General features: G+C 41.6%; 1 protein-coding gene across 2 annotated transcripts; it reads left to right on the plus strand.

The window, feature by feature from the left end:
• Positions 1-67: 67 nt before the first annotated feature.
• On the plus strand, positions 68-23,939 carry LOC116973230 (G-protein coupled receptor family C group 6 member A-like). Of its 2 annotated transcripts, XM_033021105.1 has the most exons (6): positions 68-353; positions 10,554-10,857; positions 13,291-14,139; positions 16,094-16,297; positions 20,136-20,259; positions 22,405-23,939. In XM_033021105.1, the coding sequence occupies exons 1-6, from the start codon at positions 142-144 to the stop codon at positions 23,484-23,486; spliced, it is 2,775 nt and encodes a 924-aa protein (XP_032876996.1). In that variant the 5' UTR covers positions 68-141; the 3' UTR covers positions 23,487-23,939. The 2 variants fall into 2 exon arrangements, with proteins under 2 accessions (XP_032876996.1, XP_032876997.1); XM_033021106.1 differs by lacking the exon at positions 16,094-16,297.
• The last annotated feature ends 1,795 nt before the right edge of the window (positions 23,940-25,734 follow it).

Raw genomic sequence — 25,734 nt, forward strand, 5'->3', positions numbered from 1 at the left:
ACCAATTGGAAAGCTGAAGCACATTTAAGTAGGGTGTGGTTGAATGTTTGCGACTTGGTTTCCCTTGTAACCGTGAGATACCAGGAACCTGTGAACTTTGTAAAAGTAAACGCAGCCTGTTCTAACCACTCCAATCTGAAAATGTTAAAAATGCTCAGAAACGTGCTTCTGTTTCAAGTTTTGTTTGTGGTATGCACTTTGTCAATGCAAACTCCGAGCACCTGTGAAAATTTGCATGACTTCTACAATATTGAGTCTCCGGGAGATATCATCATTGGAGGTCTCTTTGCAGTCCATGTCAAGATTGAAAGTTCGGTGGATCTGAAAAAACCCGAGGGTCAAACATGTAAAGGGTAAGTAACTAACTGATTCAAAGCCTTGGTAAATGTAATATTTAAGGTTAACTAAATTTTGTATGCGATGAGAAATAATTAATCTAAATTAAAATTTAGATTTAAAATTTAGATTCATACATTGACATAAAATGAGGAGAGTACTCATACTGTTACAGTCAAAAGGGAAGAGGAAAGCTTTTAATACACTGCAATATGTTCTGAAATGAAAATAATGATTTTGTAGATTGGAGTTGTTAAAGTCGCTTAGGAGCCAGAAATACAAAAGTAAATTTAACTATCGGGAAGACTAATTTTTACTGTGTCAAATCAAGGAAATAATGATGCCTTACAATAGCAATAAAGATTTAGAACATTTTTACAAATATATTCAAAACTGCTAAGTTTTCTTTAGCGCTTTTAGGTAATTATGACTTTTACTTGGCAGAACAGTCACATAGGGGAACCATGTAAGGAATATGTTAGAATTTTTAATTAGCAGAAAACATTTATGTTTAAGTAATATATCTGAACACTCATGAATGACTGTATCATAGATCAGTAAGGATACCCATCCCCAGTTTAGCCCTCAACTTATTATTTGTAAATCCAATGAAACCAAATAGATTATGTGATCACTTCAGACATGTAAATGTAAAACATGTGGGTATTGGTTTGTTATCTAACTGAACCCACTTTGCAAGTTTTCAATCTGAACAATGAATGCTGTTGTTGGTACTTTTAAAACTCTCTCCTTTGTCTTCAAATCGCTCTGTCGCCCCTTTTCAACATATATCTGTAGTCGTTTCCAGTGTTACTGCTCTCAGAGAACACAATGGTCTGCTAGTAGTAGAAGCAAATAACTGCAGATGCCGGTTTACAAAAAAGGACACAAAGTGCTGGAATAGTTCAGCGGGTCAGACAGCATCTCTGAAGAGCATGGATAGGTGATGTTTTGAGTTGGAACCCTTCTCCAAACTGTGGGGATGGGCCAGGGGGGAAGAAAGTTGACCTCTCACTGTCTCCAAGTGAAAGGTGTAGCCATGGACCAGATACAAATAATTAAATATATAAATGTCAGAGTGCTGAATATAGTGCTCCCCATTATACTGTAGCCTTACAGAAAAGCCATATCTTCCATTACATTTTCTATTCAATTGTTCTATTCTTTCCTATTGTGGTATGTTATGAGATTGTGGCTGAAAATGCACCTTTGAAGCCACCATAGCTGACCAGTTTAGCGTGGATACAGGCCCTTCAACCCATTGAGTCCGTGCCTTACAATGTTATCCTGGTTTTGCATCCTACACAGAAACTCACAGAAACCAACTAACGTACAAACCTGCACATCTTTGGAATGTGGGAGGAAACTAGAGCACCCGGGGAAAACCCACATGGTCATAGGGAGAATGTACAAACTCTGTATAGAAGGACCCTTAGTCAGGATTGAACCTGGGTCTCTGGTGTTGTAAGGCAGCAATCCTACCACTGCGTCATTGTGCCACCCCCAAAGTGCATTAAGGGTGAGAAAGATGAACACAAAGGATGAAAATAATTAATTTGTACCTGAGATCAACATGGTCCAGGATTTCCATATATATGGTATATTATTTAATCGTATTTACATAATAACAGGTGTAAACAAAAGCACCTGCATGTCAGGTATTGTGCATAATGATGATGACACAGCCATTCACTCATCAGACACCATCGGGGGGCCTACAATGCCCACAGAAGTTTTCATGCATTACCTGAGTGAATTATGTTTTCTCATAGTAAATGGACTTGCAGTTGGAAGGTTCAAAAGAGAATTAACAGAGCAGGGATGAGTTCAATGCCCTAGAGAAAGGGATTAGGTCATTGCACAGTGATTCCACTGAGTGCCTTGGCACTGAGACACAACAACACTATTCTTCACAGTCTAGATTATTAGTCCTTTACATCTGTGTTACATTACATTCAAATCTTTCAGAGCACCTTTGTCTCATGATGTACCAATGAAACAGTCTAGCAACTAACATTAAACCACTCAAATGAGCAGAAAATACTAAACACAGTGGGATTCAAATGTCAATGTACCAAGAGGATACAATAGATGGGCCTGAGTAGAACACTGATTACATTTTCACTCAAGGGCTTCCACTGCACTGTTGAAGTTTGGAAAATGTGCAGGGGTTGGAAGTAAACATTGAAAAATAGACAAATGGGAAGCTCGTTGAGCCCACCTCCACTATTCAATACCCTCATGACTGATTATCTACTTTAATACCATATTTCCACCTTCTCCCCATATCCCACAATGTCTTTTGTTCCATGGCTGGGAGTATCTGTCGTTAGTTTATCATTGTCACAGTGAAAATATGGTGAGAAACTTTGATTACCTGCTACAAGTCAAATCATACTGCACATGAGTTTAATCAAGCCATACACTAGTACAACAGGTAGTACAAAGAGAGAAAAATGCCAGAGTGCAGAAGATAGTGTTACCACATTATAGTGTTGAAGAGAAACTGCAAATAAAAAGAAGAGCAAAGTCCATAATAATGGAGGTTGGGAGATTGAGGGTGTACCCTAGCTTATTGGAGGACCATTCAGTCAATAAATAGGAGTCTGATGTGGTGTTTGTGTTATCCAGCTGTTCCAGCAATGAGTGTAGGGCCAGGGAGAAGGCGTCTGCTGTGGACCTGTTGTGACAGTAGGTGAACTGCAGTGGATTTGGGCCATCCCCGAAGCTGGCGTTAATGTGCACAATGACCAACAGTTGGGGGAAGAAGACAGAGCAGAGCTTGTGCCACTGCTTTAAGTAGGAATGTGTAGGTGATAAAAGAACTGGCTTCAGATTCAGAATCAGAACCCCCAACAGTGCTCGCACTCAAAACAGCATAAAACATAGAATAGTACAGCGCAAGAACATGCTCTTCAGCCCACAATGTCTGCTCCAAACATGATGCCAAGATCATCTCTTATCTATCTGCACGTAATCCACTTCCCTCCATTCCCTGTGTATCCATATGCTTAGCCAAAAGTCTCTTAAATGCCACTGTAGTATTTATTTCAACCATCAACTACAACAGTGCAATCTAGGCACACACCATCTTCTAGACCATTGAAACATAGACAAATGGGATGGTCCTTGAGCCTACCTTCGCTATTCAATACCCACATGGACGATAATCTATATCTGTACTATAAAGAAACCATTGACCATTGACCATTGACCTCTGTGTAGAAAACCTGCTCCGCGCATCTCCTTTAAACTTTACTTTTTAAAGCTGTCCCCTCTTGTATTTGATTTTTTCATCCTGGGAAAAATATTATGACTGTCTACCCAATCCATGCCTCACATAATTTTATATACTTCAAACATGTTTCGTTTTGCCCCGAAAGGAGAGGCAGAGAGTGTGGGGAGTGAGATCTCGAAGGAATTTTAAATCAAGGACGAGAATTTTTTAATTGAGGTTCGGCATAGCCAAGAGGCAATGCAGATTAAGATGCACAGAGGGAAGAATGAAAAGGATGTGTTGTGAGGTGGGCAGGGCAGGTGGATTGCAATGCAGAAGGAAGCAAGTGAAGCAGCAAATGAGCACAGGCAGCTGCATTGTCCAACGTTACTCTTCAGGTGGAAAATGGTCATGTGAATAAATGATTGGGTAATCATCATGTTGTCAAAAATGATGACAACATTTAGCCTCAATTACTCGGGAGAGAGGGAAGGTCAGTGACCAGGAAGTGTCACTGACCTTCTTGAGGGGGGATCTTATAGAACCTCACTTGAGGGGGGATCTTATAGAAACTTACAAAATTCTTAAGGGGTTGGACAGGCTAGATGCAGGAAGATTGTTCCCGATGTTGGGGAAGTCCAGAACAAGGGGTCACAGTTTAAGGATAAAGGGGAAATCTTTTAGGACTGAGATGAGGAAAACATTTTTTCACACAGAGAGTGGTGAATCTCTGGGATTCTCTGCCACAGAATGTAGTTGAGGCCAGTTCATTGGCTATATTTAAGAGGGAGTTAGATGTGGCCCTTGTGGCTATAGGGATCAGGGGGTATGGAGAGAAAGCAGGTACAGGATACTGAGTTGGATGATCAGCCATGATCATATTGAATGGCAGTGCAGGCTCGAAGGGCCGAATGGCCTACTCCTGCACCTGTTTTCTATGTTTCTAAGTTTCTATGTTTTATGGTGTTTGCTGTGTAGACAATGGCTTTAGTTTTCCCAATATTTTGTTGCAATAAATTTCTGCTCACACGAGATCAGTCAAGAAGGTCAACAATTTAGGGGGAGGGAAGGGATGAAAATGGGAGGTGAACATACCTGTTCTGTGAGAAAGAAAATATTTGGCAGAGCTAAGCAAAGCTGAGCAAAGATCATTTAAGTAATGAAGCAGGTGAGTCAGACTGAGAACGTCACAGCATTTCAGTGAAGAACTCAAAAAACAAACAGCTGTGGACTGTGGAAATCTAAAAAGTAATTCAGGCAATTCCCTTCCCTGAAGTCCCTGTCTTCGAAGACCATCTCCGCAGTAAATACAGATGAGTATAAATTTAAAATCGCGCCCATCTGCTATGGTGCAACACCTAGACAACGTCGCTGATCGTGAAGGGGACCTATTTTTAGTTTAGTTTAGTTTAGTTTTGAGATACAGTGCGGAAACAGGCTCTTCGACCCATTGAGTCTGCACGGAAATCGCTATCAAAACATGGGGGGGACATAATTTCTTGGCAGCCGTGCCGCGCAATCGCACAAACGCGAGGCTTCGGCCGTGGGCCCTGTGGACGGTAACATCGAAAGCTGACCTGGTTGGTGACCGACTCCGAACTCCAGCAACAGCAGCTTCGTCCGCCCCGAATCGTGGGGCTTCAATCAGCCCATTCGCGGGGCCTTTCATTGCCCGGCGGGGGCTTCAATATCGGGAGCCTCGATCGCCTCGACACAGCAATTTGACCACAGGGCGGTGGAAGATCCTGCGGCCAATTTTAAGCTGCGCCGGGCCGGGGGATGAAAGGCCCCGCGAACGAGCCGATTCAAGCTCCGCTCTATGATCTTTGCTCCTTCCTCCAATCACTGCGCTCTATCCTCAGTCCCACCCCCCTACTTCTGCCTCTGACCGACACCTCCCTCCTCCAATCATCGCGCTGAATCATCATGGTTCCCCCCCTCCCCTCTCCCACTGCCTGTGACTGAGTCTCTCTCATCCAATGAGCGCCCTCGATCATCAGTCCCACCCCCACTGTCTCGCGGAAAGCGGAGATTTTTTATAGCTTTTTTTTCACCAAGTTTTAAAATCCGGATTACAAAACATGGGGGGGAATCGTTCTCCACCTCTCAAAACATGGGGGGGGGGGGATGTGTTCCCCTGTACCCCGGGATTTCCGCCCATGGCACCAACCATCGATCCCCGTGCATTAGCACTACCCTGCACAATAGGGACAATTTACAATTTTTACCAGAGCTAAATTAACCTATGTTTGGTCCTCGCTGCCCACCCTTGACATGCCTTCTTCTTTCTCCTGATCAGAGCCTCAGTATCCTCAGTAATGAATCCTCAGTAGCCTCACAGCCTCAGTAATTAAGGGACAGAAGTTTAGGGGTAACATGAGGGGGAACTTCTTTACTCAGAGAATGGTAGCTGTGTGGAATGAGCTTCCAGTGGAAGTGGTGGAGGCACGTTCGATTTTATTATTTAAAAATAAATTGGATAGGTATATGGACGGGAAAGGAATGGAGGGTTATGGTCTGAGTGCAGGTAGATGGGACTAGGTGAGAGTAAGTGTTCAGCACGGACTAGAAGGGCCGAGATGGCCTGTTTCCGTGCTGTAATTGTTATATGGTTATATGGTTATCCCTCATCAGCCAGAGTTCCCTAATCCTATTAAACTTGCCATTCACTCTAACATGAGCATGTTGGCCCTGAACTCTACCTATATCACTTTTAAAAGTCTCACACTTGCCAGACATCCATTTACCTGCCCACAGCCTTTCCTGATCTACCTTTGCAGATTCCTTTCTAATGCCCTAAAAATCAGCCTTGCTCCAAGTTAGGACTTTAATTTATGGACGATCTCATTTTCTATAACTATTATAAAACTATTAGAATTGTGGTTGCTGGTTCCAATGTGCTCACCCACTGACACTTCAGCCACTGAGGAGGGCAAATATTGTCTTCTCTCTAGAAGGCCAATTGTGCATTGCTTGAGAAAACATTCCTGTATACACCTTATAAATTCAGCTTCATCTAACCCCTTGTGCGGCATGGTGGCGCAGTGGTAGAGTTACTGCCTTACAGTGCCAGAGACCCGGAGTCGTTCCTGACTACGGATCCTGTCTGTACGGAGTTTGTACATTCCCCCGTGACCAGTGTGGACTTTCTCTGGGTGCTCTGGTTCCCCCCACACTCCATGTAGGCTAATTGGATTGATATTATTGTTAGTTGTCCCTAGTGCATGTAGGATAGTGTTAAGGGCCTGTCCCACAAGCATGCGCCTCCATGCGGCAAGCACGACCTAAAGGGCCTGTCCAACGAGCATGCGACTGCATGCGGCAAGCGCGACCAAACCAGAAGCGGGGGCCGCGCGGAGGTCGAGTGAGTGACATGAAGTTCGAGCGAATTCCGCGGGATGTTCGCGTGTGACGTACGGCGTCGAGACGGTGCGTACGGTGTCGAGGCGGCTGCGGGATTTTTGAACATGGTCAGTTTCTCGGAGCCCCGCGCGATGTTGGGACCAGCTCTGCACAACTCCATACGGCTCCGGCGATCGAAGTGGGACCGGCCCCGAAAGGTCGTACGGCTCAAGCGACCACGTTAGGTCTCGCTTGCCGCATGGAGTCGCATGCTCGTTTGACAGGCCCTTTAGGTCACGCTTGCCGCATGGAGTCGCATGCTCGTGGGCAGGCCCTTAACACTATCCTACACGCACTAGGGACAACTAACAATAATACCAATCCAATTAGCCTACATGGAGTGTGGGGGGAACCAGAGCACCCACAAAGGGCCTGTTTCCACACTATATGTCTAAACTTAACTGAACTAAATTAAAAAGCTACTTATGTTTGATGAGGGATACCGTTACCTGTGTACCTATGTACCATCCCAACACGAATAACATGTGTAGGGAAGAACTGCAGATGCTGCTTTATACCGAAGATGATACAAAATGCTGGAGTAACTATGCGGGTCAGGCAGCATTTCTGGAGAAAAGGAACATGTGACGTTCTGGGTCGGAACCCTTCTTCAGACCTTTTCTCCAGGGATCACATATGTAATATGTAATATAAATGTTGCTGCTCTGCCACGTTGAAAGAGCTAAGATGATCGATCAAAGCAAGACATGCTCATTTAACTATAAAATGTCAGAAGAAGGGTCTTGACCCGAAATATCACCCATTCCTTCTCTCCAGAGATACTGACTGTCCCGCTGAGTTAATCCAGCTTTTTGTGTCTATCTTATATTTAAACCAGCATCTGCAGTTCCTTCTAACATAAACTGTTAATTGCCTGATGCAAGGCTGATTTTTCACCAGATTGGGCAGCTTTGTGAATATAGGAAAGATATTGTCAAGCTTGAAAGGGTTCAGAAAAGATTTATGAAGATGTTGCCAGGACTAGAGGGTCTGAGCTATAGGGAGAGGTTGAGTAGGCTGGGACTCTATTCCTTGGAGCGCAGGAGGATGAGGAGTGATCTTATAGAGGTGTATAAAATCATGAGAGGAATAGAATGTGTAGATGCACAGAATCTAGAGTAGGGGAAGGGGAAAAGATTTAATCTGAGGGGTGACTTTTTCCACACAGTGGTGGATGTATGGAACAAGAAGAGGTAGTTGAGGCTGGGACTATCCCATCGTTTAAGAAACAGTTAGACAGGTACATGGATAGGACAGGTTTGGAGGGATACGGACCAAACACAGGCAGGTGGGACTAGTGTAGCTGGGACATGTTGGCCGGTGTGGGCAAGTTGAGCCAAATGGCCTGTTTCCACACCATATCACTCTATGACTCAATTACTCTTTCAAGGAATAGGGAAGGTGGAAACGACAACACAGTGATGAGCTGACTCTACATTACGCCACCCTGTAGTGTTTGTAACTAGCTCACACCTATTCAAGGAGAAATGTGTTCTGACTAAAACTGGCAGGTACTTTACATGTGAATCAGATGTGGAAGGCTGTGAATAATAGAATTGTCAATTCTTAGGATTTAATTTAATGATAGATACCCCGTATCTATGATTGGATGCCGGGGTAGAATGATATATATATAAACTGTATATACTCAACTTTTTCGTTGTTGTTTATTATGGTGTTTACAGAATACTATGTCTACATATCTGTTGTGCTGCTGCAAGTAAGATTGTCATTGTTCTGTTTCGGGACATATAACAATAAAATGCTCTTGACTCTCTTGACTTGACACAAGAATCAAGTTAAAGACCTGGTTGTCATGCTGCAAGAAGTGCAACAAACTTCACATTCCATGACCAAACAATTAGACTACCAGGGTCATTCAATACCATGTGCCACATCCCCACCACATACTGCCAACAATTTCTATCGATCAGTGTTGACGCCCAACACAATCTCTTCCAACTTACCGGCTGCAGATGGTGCATGCATGCACCACTCACATTCCACGCTTCCCATTTACTTCAGACACCCACGAAACTCCACATGGCCAGGGTGCAAAGGAATAGCAAAGCATCAATAACGACCAAAAGATTTCCATTTCACATTGGAGCTGCACCCATCAGCTCATTTAGCGAACAAATGCAGGAACAAACGTTATAGTCGTTTCTGGCATTAACATACTGAAGGAAAGTGACTGAATTATGGCTAGTTAAGGATGTTATTAGATCCAAAGAGGAGTCATATAAAGTTGCAAAAATAAGCAGCAAGCCTTAAAATTAGAAACGGTTCAGCAAAAATATACCATGGGATTGATTAAAAGAGCAAAAATATAATGCAAGAGTTAGCTTGCAAATAATATAATAATGGAGTGCAAAGGCTTCGTCAGCAATGCAAAAAATAAAGATTGATAAAACAAATATGGGTCCCTTACAGTCAGAAATTAGAGTTTTGTGATGGAGAACAAGGAAATGGAAAAGCAATTTAAGAAATATTTTAGTTGTGCCTTCACGAAATGGACATAAATAAGACGTACCTAGAATCTAATGTTTTTAAAAAAACAGTGCTGGAAAAATATCTTCATTTGTAGCTGAAAGGAGACGGCTGAAAGGAGAAACAAACTGCTGGAGGAATTCAGCGAGTCAAACAGCATCTGTGAGGGAGAGCAATCATCAGTGGTTTGGGTTTGATGTTGGGTCTCAACCCAAAACTGACAATTCCTTTCTGCCCACAGATGCTGCTCAATCGCTGAGTCCATCCAGCACTTTGTTCTTTTGCTTCAGATTTCAGCATCTTCAGCCTCTTCTGTCCCCATAAAAGCTCAATGTCACAATTACCTAAGCAAGCAATAGACAATAGACAATAGGTGCAGGAGTAGGCCATTCGCTCCCTCGTGCCAGCACCACCATTCAATGTGATCATGGCTGATCATCCCCAATCAGTACCCTGTTCCTGCCTTCTCCCCATATCCCCAGACTCCGCTATCTTTAAGAGCCCTATCTAGCTCTCTCTTGAAAGCAAACAAGAACTAGAGGTTTCTGGTGTGAGGGGAAATATTTGATTGGAACCTGAGGGACAACCTTTTTCCACACAGAGGGTGCCTGAGGAAGTAATTGAGGCAAGTAACGTAACAATTTTTAAAATACATTTTGGCAGGTACATTGACAGGAAATGTGTGCAAATAGGATCAACTTCGTTAGGGCATTTGATCAGCATGGATGAGTCATAGAGTCATAGAGTGATACAGTGTGGAAACAGGCCCTTTGGCCCAACTTGCCCACACTGGCCAACAATGTCCCAGCTACACTAGTCCCACTTGCCTGCGCTTGGTCCATATCCGTCCAAACTTGTCCTATCCATGTATGAGTTGGACCAGAGGGCCTGTTTCCGTGTTGTATTGGTCCATGACTTTGAACTGTCCAACATATGTGAAAGATTGTACACAATTGAAAGTCTATCATAATAATAATTATCCTAGCAAATGTCATATGCATTATCCAAATAACACTAGAAATAATGGTGATGGTATTGATAATACTGTACATCCAAAGCAGCAGATTGCAGTTATTGTTTCTACCTAATTACACTCTCTAATTTTCAGGTTTGATGTGCGAGGTCTGGTAAAAGTTCTTGCCATGATCCACTCCATAGAGAAGATAAACAATTCAACTCTCTTACCTGGAATTAAACTGGGATACAAGATATATGATACCTGCACGGAGCCGACAATGGCTTTGAGAGCAGTCATGAAGTTTCTTTCTAAAGCCAACTCGTCAGACGACTGTGTTGAAGTGCGCTGCAATTATACAGATTACTTGCCAACAGTTAAAGCAGTTATAGGACCTGCTACATCAGAAGTTAGCATTTCCGTAGCACGGTTGTTGAACATAAACCTTATGCCTCAGGTAATCAAATTATATTCATTGCACCATCTCAGTTTATATTTAACTGTAATATATTTATTCACCCTCCTTCTCTCAATTCATAGTCCTGCCTGATTTTGTTTATGTTTAATGAAAATTATGGCAGAATGTGGTAACATTTGTATGTTCAGAAGCAAAGCATGTTAACATTTAGAAAACACATTAGGCTAATCGAGCTGTCCTTTCTGATGGCCTCAAAAGTGACATATTTCTTAATACCTGATCGTAGACACGCCAGCCAAAGGAAACATTATCCCTGCAACTAATCTGTTGAGCCCTAAAAGAATTGACTACATTCCAATGAGATCATTTTCTCATTTTGTTGAAATCAAGAGAATACCGGCCCAGTCAACTTAACCTGAATTCCATAGAGTTGCCGACAGCTTTCGTGCATGAGACACGCACGCTTCATTTCCAGAACATTCTGGTCGCGTGACGCACGGTTGCATTTCGCTCTCTCTCTCTCTCCCCCTCTCTCTCCCCATCTCTCTCTCCCCCCCTCTCTCTCTCCCCCTTCCTCTCCCCCACCCACCTGCCCTCCCCCATCCTCCCTCCCCTAAACCCTCTTCCCCCTCCCCTCCACCCCTCCCCTCCAACCCTCCCCTCCAACCCTCCCCTACCCCCTTCCCTCCACCCCATCCCCTCCCTCCCCACCCTCCCTCCCCTTCCCCCTCCCTTCCCCCCCAACTCTCCCCCTCCCATCCCTCTCCCCTTCCCTTTCCCCCTCTCAGCCCCCCTCTCTCTCTCCTCCTTTCTCTCTCTCCTCCCATCTCTCTCACCCCTCCTCCCCCACCCTCCCCCCCCCCCTCACCCACCTTCCCTCTCCTCCTCCCCTCCACCCCCCTCTCCCTCTGTCTCTTGCCCTTCTGTCTCTGCCCATTTCTCTCTGTCTCTCCCCATTTTCTCTCTGCCCTCACTCCCTACTCCCCATCCCTCTCTAGATGCCCCTGTGAGTTGGGGGCTATGCGTCAGTGGATAGGGTAGTTATGGGGTAAAAGGAGCAAATTAATAATATTAATATAATATCAAGGGAAGTAGTTAGCGTGTGTGCGGGGGGGGGTAGTAGTTTGTGTGACGCCCCATGCCGCCCCCAGCCCCCCCCCCCCCCGCAATAGGTCTGCACTTGGTCTAGTATTTGATAAAATTAAGAATGACGTAAAGAGAACTCCAAATGTCTCTATCTATAGAGAAATGGGAGAGGATTCTTCAATTAGTCAATACCTCTTCAATGTGTGCAAGACACGCTCTGATACAATTCAAGGTGGTTCACAGAGCTCATATGTCAAAAGATAAGTTAGCTCGTTTTTATGGTCATATAAATCCTACCTGTGACAGATGTAACTCTGAAGTGGCCTCACTGACCCATATGTTTTGGTCCTGCCCACTTTTGGAAAAATGTTGGAAATAGATTTTTCATACTATTTCTGTAGTCTTAGGTATTGATTTACAACCTCATCCTATTACTGCAATTTTTGGGCTACCAATGTTAGATTCTATTCATTTGGTCCGCTCCGCCCATCGGTTGATTGCTTTTACCACATTAATTGCCAGAAGATCTATTTTATTTAAATGGAAAGACTCCAACCCTCCGACCACACTCCATTGGTACTCTGAAACGATATCATGTTTAAATTTAGAAAAAATCAGGTGACATTGTTGAACCCTTGGTTAAATTTGATAAGACTTGGGGAAAAATGTATTCAACACTTTCACACAACATAAATTGCTCCCTCTCTAACCGTTATAAAAACTATTTTACCCTTATATGGTGGAACGGACTTGACGACAAACTGACTTAAATTGTTGAAATTCTCAGCTCAGATTCTGTTTTGTTTTGTTTTGGGGTTTTTTTCTTTAGTTTAGGGGGGTTTTGTTTCTTCCTTTTTCCCTTTTACTTTTTTCTTTCTTTTTATCTTTGTGTTTTTTTTCTACATATATAAGTTTTCTTTTAAATATTTAACTATATTTACATAGAGACCGGGAGGTCTATATTCAATGCGTATTTTGACACTGGACATATTTAGGTTATACCTGTTATTAATGTAATCCTGATCCATATGTATCAATATCATTGTAATGTTTATCATTATTCTTTTTGCTTTGTTTTTTTGTTGTTTTTTTTTGTTTTTTGGAAAAAAAACGAATAAAAAGAATTTAAAAGAAAGAAAGGATCGAACCCGGGCCTCTGGCGCTGTAAGGCTGTAAGGTCTACCACTACGCCACCGTGCCACCCCAAATTCTGCGAATCAAAATAAACAAAAATATTTAATATATCTCCCATTTCTTACTCCTCCAAACAATTTCTCATACCTGGTCTGTAAGAGGCCCGAGTTACTATTTTTTTTATTTTTCTTTACCAGAAATATAAACTTCAAAGTAAAAAACTTTAATTTTGACTATTTGAATCTTTTCCAGATCAGCTACTCAGCTTCTGCAAAAATTCTGAGCGATAAAACTCGATTTCCTTCATTCATGAGAACTATTCCAAGTGACACCTTTCAGTCTAAAGCCATGGCCATGCTGGTTCAAACCTTTGAGTGGAATTGGGTGGGAACTATTGCAAGTGACGATGACTACAGTCGGTCCGGAATAGATAGCTTCATTTCCGAAGCTGAGCTCCTGGGTGCATGCATTGCTTTCCAAGAAATTATTCCATTTTATTCATCTGATCAGATAACAACCTCCCGGATAAAAGAAGTGGCAAAAACTATCATCAACCGAACGCGAGTGAATGTCATTGTTATGTTTGCTAGAGCCTCCCATGTCGTTGAACTGTTTGAAATATTAAATACTCACAACGTAAGTAAAATTTGGATTGCCAGTGACAGCTGGTCAAGCAACAATAATATCACTCGCATGGAGAAAATTCAGAACATTGGGAATATTATTGGATTCACATTTAAAAGTAGAAATATTTCAAAATTTCGAGATTACGTGAAAAAATTGTCATTTAATTCGGCAGGTGTTAACACATTTCTGAAGAAGTATTACATGCTTTATAACTTTTGTACAGCCGAGCAAAACGAAGATCTAGACTCATGTATTTCAGATGCAAAATACCCGCTCAAATATAATGAACATCAGAATATGAGCAATAGCAAGGAATTGCAATACCTGGAAAATGACTTTCTCGTGAATAATATTGAAGCAGGTGTTACTTCCAGCATTCAGTGGTCAGTGTATGCTCTTACACATGCGCTTCAAAATCTGTTAAAATGCAGTGAAGGAATTTGCCATAGATCATCAGACTTTGCACCATGGGAGGTAAGCCTTTACCTTAAAGTATAACGAATAACATATTCTCACTCGCAGATTAATTCTTGTACAGTTTCCCTGTAGATCCCCGTATGCACCGCTATAATTGAAATGATATTTTACAAAGCAAAGTGTTGTGGCCCCCTCTTCTGTATGGTGCAGGAAGATTACCAGTAGTTGCACCAAAAATGAAATCAATGATTAATATCCAACAAATGTTTCCTGCCCTTACTGTACATTTACATTTTGACAGACAGTCTGAAGAAGGGTTTCGGCCCGAAACGTCGCCTATTTCCTTCGCTCCATAGATGCTGCTGCACCCGCTGAGTTTCCCCAGCAATTGTGTGTACCTTTACATTTTGACACCTGGAGTAGTGTTAACATGAGTTATCTTATGGATGGCTTTACCAGAATTGCTCCAAGGGTGGCACGGTGGGGCAGTGGTAGAGTTGCTGCGTTACAACGCTTGCAGCGCCAGAGACTTGGGTTCGATCCCGACTATGGGTGATGTCCGTACGGAGTTTTTACATTCTCCCCATGACCGCGTGGGTTTTCTCTGAGATCTTTGGTTTCCCCCCACACTCAAAAGACGTACGGGTTTGTAGGTTAATTGGCTTGGTATAAGTGAAAATTGTCCCTAGTGTGTGTAGGATAGTGTTAATGTGCGGGGATCACTGGTCGGTGCGGACTCGATGAGCCGAAGGGCCTATTTCCACGCTATATCTCTAAACTAAAAAAAATTCAGGTGTGACTGGAATTATCTTCACTTATAACATTACTCATACTTAAGGTCAATCAAAAGACAGATAATTTAAAATTCTGTCACTACATCTGTAGACACTGTGCTATTTAAGTTCATTGAGAATCTGATCACAGGTTATTTGTACACTGATACACATTTTTAGGCATTCAAACCCCCATGCTAATGACTCGCCTGATGTTAATCTGTGTACATTGTACAAATAGTGGTGATCTTGTGATTTTCAAATTGACCATAAGTGAAGACCACTGTCCTCAGATATAGGAGCAGCCCTTCATTGGATTGTACAGGCTGCTTCCATGTTATCTAAAGGGTCTGTCCCTTCCAGAGCTCTCCCTTGTTGTGCACTCCAAGGCTTTTCCAGGGAGCAGTGGCAGGAATTAATTGCAGCAATGTGGTGCTTTATGATAGTTTTGAGACTGCAGTTTCTATACACGAATCCTGGAATCACAAGACATTTGGCCCTTTAATACATTGTGCAGTATTACTCCTTGGAGATTAAGCATCAAATTGATATGGGTCCCCTGGGCAACAATGTTTCACCATGAACCTTCTGAATCTTCTGAATTTTATAGTCAGCAGGGCAGTACTCTGCAAATCGCCAACTTGGACAATTTTTACATTTTTATCAAGCCAATTAATCAATCCAATTAACCTACAAACTTGTACGTCTTTGGAGTGTGGGAGGAAACCGAAGATCTCGGAGAAAAACCACGCAGATCACGGGGAGAACGTACAAACTCCATACAGACAGCGCCCGTAGTCGGGATCGAACCCGGATCCCTGGCGCTGCATTTTGCTGTAAGGCAGCAACTCTACCGCTGTGCCACTGTGACTTTCATATGGAATTTCTGGGCCAGAAACTTTGAAATTTGTTATCCAATTAACTGCCACCCTGGTTGGCTGAAAAGATCAGTTACAATTAGTGCTGATTAGTGACATCACCATATAGGAAAATCACAATATTCCCCGTGGAATCTACCTTTAATTGCTCATTTCATAATTCATACCTAATTATAAAGGATTACGTTCTTCTATGGCTTCAAAGAGTTGTTTAGATTTTATACGTTACATTCTTAATATTAATATTAAAGACTTAAGCAATAATATTTGGATTCACTTTATTAGAAAACTATATCAACCAAAGCAATGTTCTCAATTTAAAAAAATGATTATTATTTTAGTCCTTTAATCTTCTTACAGTTATTGCAAGAACTGAAGAAAGTGAACATAACTGAAGAGGGAAATAGAATCCAATTTGATTCTTTTGGAAATTTTATCTCTGGATATGATATCCTCATGTGGAAACCCATCAAAGACAAAATGGCTCTTGGTCACATAATTGCAGAATATGATATACAGACGAATAAATTTATAATTAAGGATTTACGTTTCAATAACTTCAAGGTAATTTTCTATCATTGTTAACTTTTCATTATATATTTAAGTATAGACCACAATGATTTCACCAAATATATATCTAACTTGTTTATAGCTAGCATCACAAATGCACATGTTAACAGAGTGAATAGATTAATGTTTCAACTCCTTTGTCCACTTCTTCAGACATCACCCCTGCTCTATTCACTATCCCCTTGTATCTCTAAACCTCTTCCTCTGCATAAACTGTACAGGCAAATCCCTTGATGGTGACTGCTCCCATTGCCATTACATTTATAAACAAAAACATCTTTCCTATGTTCTTCTTTCCTTCCTCTCTTTGCCATTTAGGCAATCCCTTAAGATTGATGATGGTTTGCTATCACTCCAGCTTTGTGGGTTCTAAAATGGCTATGGTGGCCACTGAGGCCAATGTGAGAACAGGAGATTCTTCCATAGATGGGACAGGAGATGACCAAGGGAACAGGCCAAAATATAGGTTGTGAGATAGTCTTCTCATTCTGCTGATTACACAGGGCCTCTGTATCTTCCCAATGTAAGGTCTTGAGGTTCTTTCAGCTGCCCCAATTGCTCCTTCTCCACCTTGAATGATCATGGTCCAGGAGTTCCTGGGCATCTGAAGGGATGTTGCACTTTTCAGAGGAAGCGTCGAGCACACCCTTGAGTCTTTTCCTCTATCCGCCTATAGTTTCTACCCATAGCTGAAGCTTGAAATAGAGTCTCTCTTTCAGAAGATAGACATAAAATGCTGGAGTAACTCAGAGGGACAGGCAACATCTCTGGATAGAAGGGATGGGTGATGTTTCGGGTTGAGACCCTTCTTTAGACTGTTTTCAGGTGTGAAAATGAGAGATCAAAGGGGACGAAGGTCAAGAAAAATATAGAATAGATCTTAGCGAGCTTAACCTCTGTGGTTGGCAACTTACTAGAGAGTATTCTGAAGGATAGGTTATACAGGCATTTGGATGGGCAAGGGCTGATTAGGGATAGTCAGCATGGTTTTGTACGTGGGAGATCCTGTCTCACAAATCTGATTGAGTTTTTTGAAGACATGACAAAAAAGGTCGATGAGGGCAGAGTTGTAGATATAGTATACATGGATTTCAGTAAGGCGTTCTAAAGGTTCCGATGGTAGGCTGCTCTGGAAGGTTAGATCGCATGGGATCGAAGGAGAGAAAGCTGAATGGATAGCAAATGGGCTTCATGGAAGGAAGCAGAGGGTGATGGAGGAAGGTTGCTTCTTGGACTGGAGGCCTGACTAGTGGTGTGCCTCAGGGTTCGGTGCTGGGCCCTTTATTGTTTGTCATCTACATCAATGATTTAGATGAGAACATACAAGACAAGATTAGCAAGTTTGCTGATGATACAAAAGTCAGTAGTTTGCAGATAGTGAAGATGGTTGTGAAAGATTGCGGTAGGATCTTGATCGATTGGCCAGGTGGGCTGAGGAATGATTGATGGAATTTAATACAGAGGTGTTGCATTTTGAGATGTCTAACAAGGATAGGAACTACATAGTGAATGGTAGGCCTCTGGGGAGTGTTGTACAGCAGAGGGATCTAGGAGTGCAGGTACATGGTTCCTTGAAGGTCGTGTCACAGGTAGATAAGGTGGTCAAAAAGGCTTTTGGCACATTGGCCTTTATCAGTCAGAGTATTGAGTATAGAAGTTGGGAGGTCATATTGCAGTTGTATAAGATGTTGCTGAGACCGCATTTGAAATATTGTGTTCAGTTCGGGGTACCATGTTATAGGAAATATATTGCCAAGCTTGAAAGGGTTCAGAAAATATTAATGAGGATGTTGCCAGGACTAGAGGGTGTGAGCTATAGTGAGCGGTTGAGTAGGCTGGGTCTCTATTCCTTGGAGCGCAGGAGGATGAGGTGTGATCTTACAGAGGTGTACAAAATCATGAGAGGAATAGATCGGATAGATGCACAGAATCTCTTGCCCAGAGTAGGGGAATTGAGGACCAGAGGACATAGGTTCAAGGTGAAGGGAAAAAGATTTAATAGGAATCTGAGGGGTAACTTTTTCACACAAAGGGTGGTGGGTGTATGGAACAAGTTGCCAGAGGAGGTAGGTGAGGCTGGGTCTATCTCACCTTTTAAGGAACAGTTAGACAGGCACATGGATAGGACAGGTTTGGAGGAATATAGACCAAGCGCAGGCAGGTGGGACTAGTGTAGCTGGGATATGTTGGCCGGTCTGGGCAAGTTGGGCCGAAGGGTATGTTTCCACACTGTATCTCTCTATGACTCTACGACTCTAGATCGATGTTAGCGAGGGGGAGGTGAAAACGAGGCATGCAAAAATAAAATATAGTCAGGAGGACAGCCAGACTGGTCAGAGAACTAGGATGGAGAGAGACAGAAACCAAGGGTTACTTGAAGTTGAAGAAGTCAATGTTCATACCGCTGGGTTGTAAGATGCCCAAGTGAAATATCAGGTGATGTTCCTCCAATTTATGCTGGGCCTTACTCTGACAGTGGAGGAGGTCCAGGACAGAAAGATCAATGTGGGAATGGGAGGGGGAGTTAAAGTGTTTAGCAACCAGAAGTCTGGAGTCAGGCATGCAAACCGAGGTAGGCATCCTACCCAACATAGCCTGCTGAGAGGATATTCCACCACCAATAATCCTCTACCTTGGTTCACCAGTAAAACTTATTTCCCAAGTTACTTCCAAATGAACTTTTAAAGCAATCAAACTTATAGCAACCAAAGGAAATACATTTATGAATAAGAAATGTGTTTGACAAAGCTTTTTTGAATTTTTTGAGAACCTAGCTAAAAAACTTCAGACAAAACTCTGTCTATTTCATAGGCTTAGTTCACTGAGCTTCTTCAAAGGGCAATGAAAGACTTTGAATATTTTTATGGGTAAGATAGATACTTGCTTGAAAAGCAACTGTTGAAAGGTAATTTTGGATAGAAAAAAATGTTGAATTGAAGTTACAACAGATCAGCCAATAATGGTGGAGCAGGCTGAATGAGCCCGGTGGTCTGTTCCTGCTCCTTATCCATGTATTTGTATGCTCCTAAATGTTAATGAATCTGTAAATTCGACATCCACAAAATGAATTTTTGCTTGATTGCGTATTTGTTGATGCAATTTGCCATGATGAAATGAACCACCTCAACTTAGTAGAATTTTTTAATGAAATTTGCAATGTCTTAAAAAATTTCTTGACACCTTCAAGCATGGTAACATGGTGACGTTTGACGTTTAAACACCTACAAATTACAACAATGACTATTCTTAGACACTGTCAATCTCAAAATGTTTTCAAACCAATTACAAATGAATGAAATTTACTTTTATACATAACATATGTAAAACAAATGTATAGTGTTATTTGCATTCAGCAGTTTCTTTACAAACATTGATAAATAGTTAGCTACTAAGGAAGCAAGTGATATGAGATTAGTGCAAAGAGGTGGTGCTGTAATAAAAGACCATCTGTGATTTTGTTTAATGTCAAGGCAGGCATTACTGTACGTGCCAAATGGCCTGTCCTTTCACTATCTCTTCCTAAAAGATCCCAGAATCTCAAGCTGCAGTAAATACAAATTGCAGTTATAATTTCACAGTCAATTGTTCCATTTACATAAATTGCCTGCTATCAAAATACATGGTTGATCTGATTGTAACCTCAACATGATTTGAAATTGTATTTAAATAACCTTTCAACATTTGCCAAAAAGATATAATGTTTATCCTTTTTAGTTTCAAAGTTAATATTGGTTTGCACATATCATGCCTTGTTGTTGGCATAACTAGATTACACTTTGTGGTTATTGATTTTTCTGAATATTTCTAAATATTTGTTTTCATTTCTTTAAAGAATGTGGTATCAAAATGCTCTAGCCCCTGCCAACTGGGACAACTGAAACTGTCATCAGAAGGTCAACACACATGCTGCTATGATTGTGTAAACTGCAGTTCCGATACGTTCTCCAATACAACTGGTAAGGAGTAAATAAATTAATCTGCAAAATATTTGTCAGGATACACAAGGAACTGTAGATGCTGGAATCTTGAGCAAAATGGTGGAGTAACTCAGCAGGTCGGGCCACCTGTAGAGCGAATAGATACGTGAGGTTTTGGATCGGAACAATTCTTGAGACTGATTGCAGTTAGGGGGGGGGGTGAATGCTGGAAAGGAGGAGGGTGGGGTGGGGGGGAAAGCCTGGCAAGTGATAGGTGGATACAAGTGAGGAAGGTATCATTTGGTGTATAGGTGGAGCAAGTGACAAGGGCCAGAGATAAGAAAAGGAGACTAAAATGGTGTCAGATTAAGAGAGAAGAGGAGTGATATGTAAAGCCAGAGAGAGACAGGGGCACAGTGGAGGGGGGGGGGGGGGGCATAGAGGGGCAATAGAAGAAATAAGTGTACACTGGGGTTGGGGAGGGCACAGAAAAGAGAGGGGATCTAGGGAATATTATTTACAGTTGGAGAATTCAACGTTCATACTGTTGGGTTGTATGTTCCCAAGTGGAATTTGAGATGCGGTTCCTCCACTTTGCACGTGGCCTCACTCTGGCAATGGAGGAGGTCCACTTGCCTAAGGTATCTATTTGTAAAGTCACAATTTACACTATAGTCATAGAATTACACAGCGTAGAAATATGCCCTGCATCCCATCTCATCCAAGCTGACATTCTTGCTCATCTACACTACTCCCATTTTCCTGCATCAAGATTGTATCCCTCTGTGCCTTGCCGATTTAAGTGTCTGTCCAAATGCGTCTTTAAACCTCTTTAAACCTTGCAATTTTATCTGATTCCACCAACTCCTCTGGCAGAGTGTTCCAGATATCAATTACTCTCCATATCAAAACATACTCTCAGCTCCTTTTACAGTTCTTTTTTTCTCACTTTAGTTGTTAAATACAAAAATCTACGGAGAGGGACAATATTTTTGATTAACCGTCTTTCCGACAATGAATTTAGTGGAAGCATTGAATGTACAGTATATTCTGTAGATCATTACCCAAGCCATTGTGATATACCGCTCTTGTTCTTGTTAGCAGAGTTATTAAAATAGTAAACAATCTAAACACCATCCTTCATTTTCGCTTGAACCTAATCTATGATGACAAATCTTCTTCCATACTTCCCATTGTTATTCAGGTGTCCACCTACCTTGCTCAAATAGGCAATAGCAGTGACAGTGACTGCAATAAGAAGGGTATCACAGTCAACCATCTCCAAAAGTAAACTCATTTGTTTTCCGGAAAGAATACCAATTATAATCTGCGCTGCCTCATTTTCTAAAGCAGAGGAACCAAGGCTCATAATCACATTTCAGCCAGTTTTAACTAACTTCATCCAGGTCAGCAAAGAGTGGCGATGAAGCCTGGAATTCTTTGAACCTCCTTTGGTGTAACAAATGTTCCATTGAAATCTATCTGGAGACAGTACAGAAGAGGTTTACAAGAATGATCCCAGAAATGAGTGGGTTAACATATGATGAGTGTGTGGGACTGGGCCTATACTCGCTGGAGTTTAGAAGAAAGAGGAGGGACCTCATTGAAATGTACTGAATAGTGAAAGGCTTGGATAGAGTGGACGTGGAGAGGATGTTTCCACGAGTCTAGGACTAGAGGTCATAGCCTCAGAATTAAAGGACGTTCCATTAGGAAGGAAATGAAGTGGAATTTCTTTAGTCAGAGGGTGGAGAATCTCTGGAATTATTTGCCACAGAAGACTGTAGAGGCCAAGTCAATGGATAATTTTAAGGCAGAGATAGATATGGTTGATTGGTACGGGTGTCAGGCGTTATGGGGAGAAGGCAGGAAAATGGGGTAAGGAGGGAGAGATAGATCATCTATGATTGAATGATGGAGTAAATGATTGAATGATGGGCTGAATGACCTAATTCTGCTCCTATCATTTATGGCCTTATGACCTTCTTGTAATTGCCCTTGAAATAGTTTAAATCTTTCTAATAATTGTTATCTTAAACAACAGTGTATGACTTACCTGTTCTTTAGGAAAATTAATTCATCCGTAAATCCTTCAAAGACTGCTACAAAGTTCTTTCACGAAAGTGATATATAACTAAATAAGCCGATATATTAATTGCTGTTTTCTTTGAACTTTAATTTCAGATGCGCAGCAGTGTTTCCATTGTTCTGAGGATGAATGGGCTCCAACTGGAAGTGCCTCATGCAACAAAAAAGACATTATGTTTCTTAAACGGACAAATGCATTTTCCATAGTATTGCTAATCTTTTCAGCCCTTGGAATAGTTTTAATCTTGGTCATAATTGTTATCTTTATCAAGAACATCAACACACCAGCCGTTAAATCCAATGGCGGTATCTTATCGATTGTTATGCTCTTGTCTTTGATGCTGAGCTTTACAAGTGTCTACTTTTTTCTTGGAAAGCCAAATAATGTAACCTGCAAATTCAGGCAGTGTTTATTTGGCATCAGCTTCACTCTTTCTGTTTCATGCGCATTGACAAAATCCCTTGCAATACTCTTCGCATTTAACTTTAACCCAGCTAATCAAAAATATTTGAAGAATTGTTATAATCCATGGCTCATCATCGGTATTTGCACGGGATTTCAGGTTATCATTTGTGCACTGTGGTTAATTTTTAATGCTCCAAGAGCTGACAGGGATGTTAGAAGGCTCCCAAAAGAGATTTTACTGGAATGCATTGAGGGTTCTGATGTAGCTTTTGCTGTTATGTTGGGGTACATAGCTCTCCTTGCCCTGATTTGCTTTATATTTGCCTTTATAGGTAGAAAGCTGCCAGAAAATTACAATGAGGCCAAGTTTATTACATTTAGCATGCTGATTTATTTCATTTCATGGATTACTTTTGTACCTGTCTATGTAACCACTAAAGGTCAGTTTCTGCCAGCTGTGGAAGTGGTGACAATTTTATCTTCCACCTATGGGATATTATGCTGCCAGTTTTTCCCTAAATGTTATATCATTTTGTTTAAGAAAGAATATAACACTGCCAGTTCATTTTTGAAAAATCTTTATGACTTTTCACTGAAAAGTTCAAAGACTATTTGTCAACACCAAATTTCTGCACAATCCTCATTGAGCTCTCTTCCTCACTTGTCCATCAAACATGACAGCTTCCAAAAGTCAGATAACATAAATCGTAATTCTTTCATCGAGAGCAACAGAATGAAATGGATTCCAAGGAAGCGATTTTCCAGTTTATAGTTGTTCAATTGATGAAACAGATTTCCACTCAAAATATTCAATCCATATTGAGGGATAGCTATCTAGATTTGAACGTATATTGAGGTCTTTTTAATTTTTGGCCACCGTAGCACTAATGCACTTTGTTACTTTTGAGCACTGGAAGCTCAAGGTGATGGTTTATACAAACTATGTATTGTATCTTTGTGATGGAACAACATATTAGATAAAGATGAGTACCAATTCAAGATGTTCATTAGCATTCTCTCCAGATTACTTACGTTAGTCAAAAAGTAGACTTTGGCTTCCATTATCCACAACTAAAGAACAGGGTATCATCAGATCATCTCAGGGCAGCACAGAGGCACAGCGGTAGAGTAGCTGCCTCACAGCACCAGAGACCCGGGTTCGATCCAGACTACAGGTTATGTCTGCAAGGAGTTTGTACGTTCTCCCCATGACCCATGTGGGTTTTCCCCGGGATCTCTGATTTCCTCCCACACTCCAAAGACGTACGGGTTTGTAGGCTAATTGACTTGATATCATTGTAAAATGCCCCTAGTGTGTGTAGGATAGTGTTAGTGTGCGGAGATCGCTGGTCAGCGCGGACTCGGTGGGCTGAAGGGTGTGTTTCCCCATTGTATCTCTAGACTAAGCTAAACCAAAAAAAAACTTACATTTAGATGTTTCCATGACCTGATAAGTAAGCAAGTTGTTTTCTTGATCCATGCTGTTCTGCAGTTTTCCTTTGGAGATTTTTGCAGCAGTTTAATGAGAATCAGTGTTGATTCTCCATCTCTATTTATCTGCCACAAGTATATCTTACAAAGTTATGAAAAGTTCATCAAACTATAGCAGCAGATTATTCCACAACTTCTTTCTTGTTGATTATGGTTCAGTGAGAGAAAAGTCCTAGTGTAATGTTTAAAATGTTCTGTTCATTACTGTTACACAACAGCCACGATAAGTACATATAATAATGGACATGCAATTTATTTTAGCTATTTAAATATCTATCAAAACTACTTTAAGTTAATAAATGGATGATTTGTTTATGATAATTCTACATGTAAACATTGAGAATTCTGTGTAAGATTTTTTTAATATCCATATAAATATGAAACCCTTTACACTTTGTAAATTGCAATCTTGTGTATTCTTATACAATATTTATATACAAACATAATAATTGATCATAATGGGTGAACATAATGGTTTTCCTTCTGACTCTTATAGCAACTCAGAAATGATATCCAAACATGGATAGCTCAATTGTTTCATATCACATTTGTGAGTTTCATCAATTCCAAGTTCAATCCTTTAAGATTACAAAAAATATTTAAATATCCCATGAAATTACTGAAACATTTAAATTGGAAATTATTTAATCGGAACAAGTGTGAGATGTTACACTTTGAGAGGTCCAATGTATGGGGAAAGGCAAGATCCTTAACAGCATTAATGTGCAGAGGGTCAGAGTCCATAACTCCTTGAAAGTGGCAAAGCAAGTAAATACAGTGGTAAAAAAGAAACATGCATTTATTGGTCCCGGCTTTGAGTATAAGAGACAGTAAGTCATGATGCAGCCTTTTAAGGCTGCACTTGGAATATTCCATGGAGTTCTGGTCATCCCCATTACAGGAAGGATATGGCAATGGTGCAGAAGAGGTTTACGTGGATGCTGCCTGGATTAGAGTGTATTAGCTATAAGGAGAGTGTAGGAAGGAACTGCAGATGCTGGTTTAAACCGAAGATAGACACAAAATGTTGGAGTAACTCAGCAGGACAGGCAGCATCTCTGGAGAAGGAATGGGTGACGTTTCAGATCTGAAGAAGGGTCTCGACCCAAAACGTCACTCATTCCTTCTCTCCAGAGATGCTGCCTGTCCCGCTGAGGTACTCCAGCATTTTGTGTCTATCTTAGCTATAAGGAGAGGTTGGGCAAACTTGGATTGTTTTCTCAGGAGCCTCGAAGGTTGAGGGAAAATCTGATAGAAGTATGAGAGACATAGATTCACCATCCCCCCCCCCCCCCCCCCCCCCCCCCCCTGACCTTTCCCTCTCGGATACCAAACGGTCTATCCTCAGCAGAGGCTTCACCTTTGTTCCCCTCCGTCCCCACCTCAATGAGTTCCGCGTCCGCCACGATGTGGAGCTATTCTTCCATTGCCTCCGCATCAAAGCGTTTTTCCATGGGAAGGAGTCCTCACCCCCCAGTGATGACCCCTTCTCCCGTCTCCAATGGACCCCTTCCTCTTGGACTCCCCCT

The sequence above is a fragment of the Amblyraja radiata genome, chromosome 5 (genome assembly GCF_010909765.2).
Source record: "Amblyraja radiata isolate CabotCenter1 chromosome 5, sAmbRad1.1.pri, whole genome shotgun sequence".
NCBI classification, from domain to species: Eukaryota; Metazoa; Chordata; class Chondrichthyes; order Rajiformes; family Rajidae; genus Amblyraja; species Amblyraja radiata.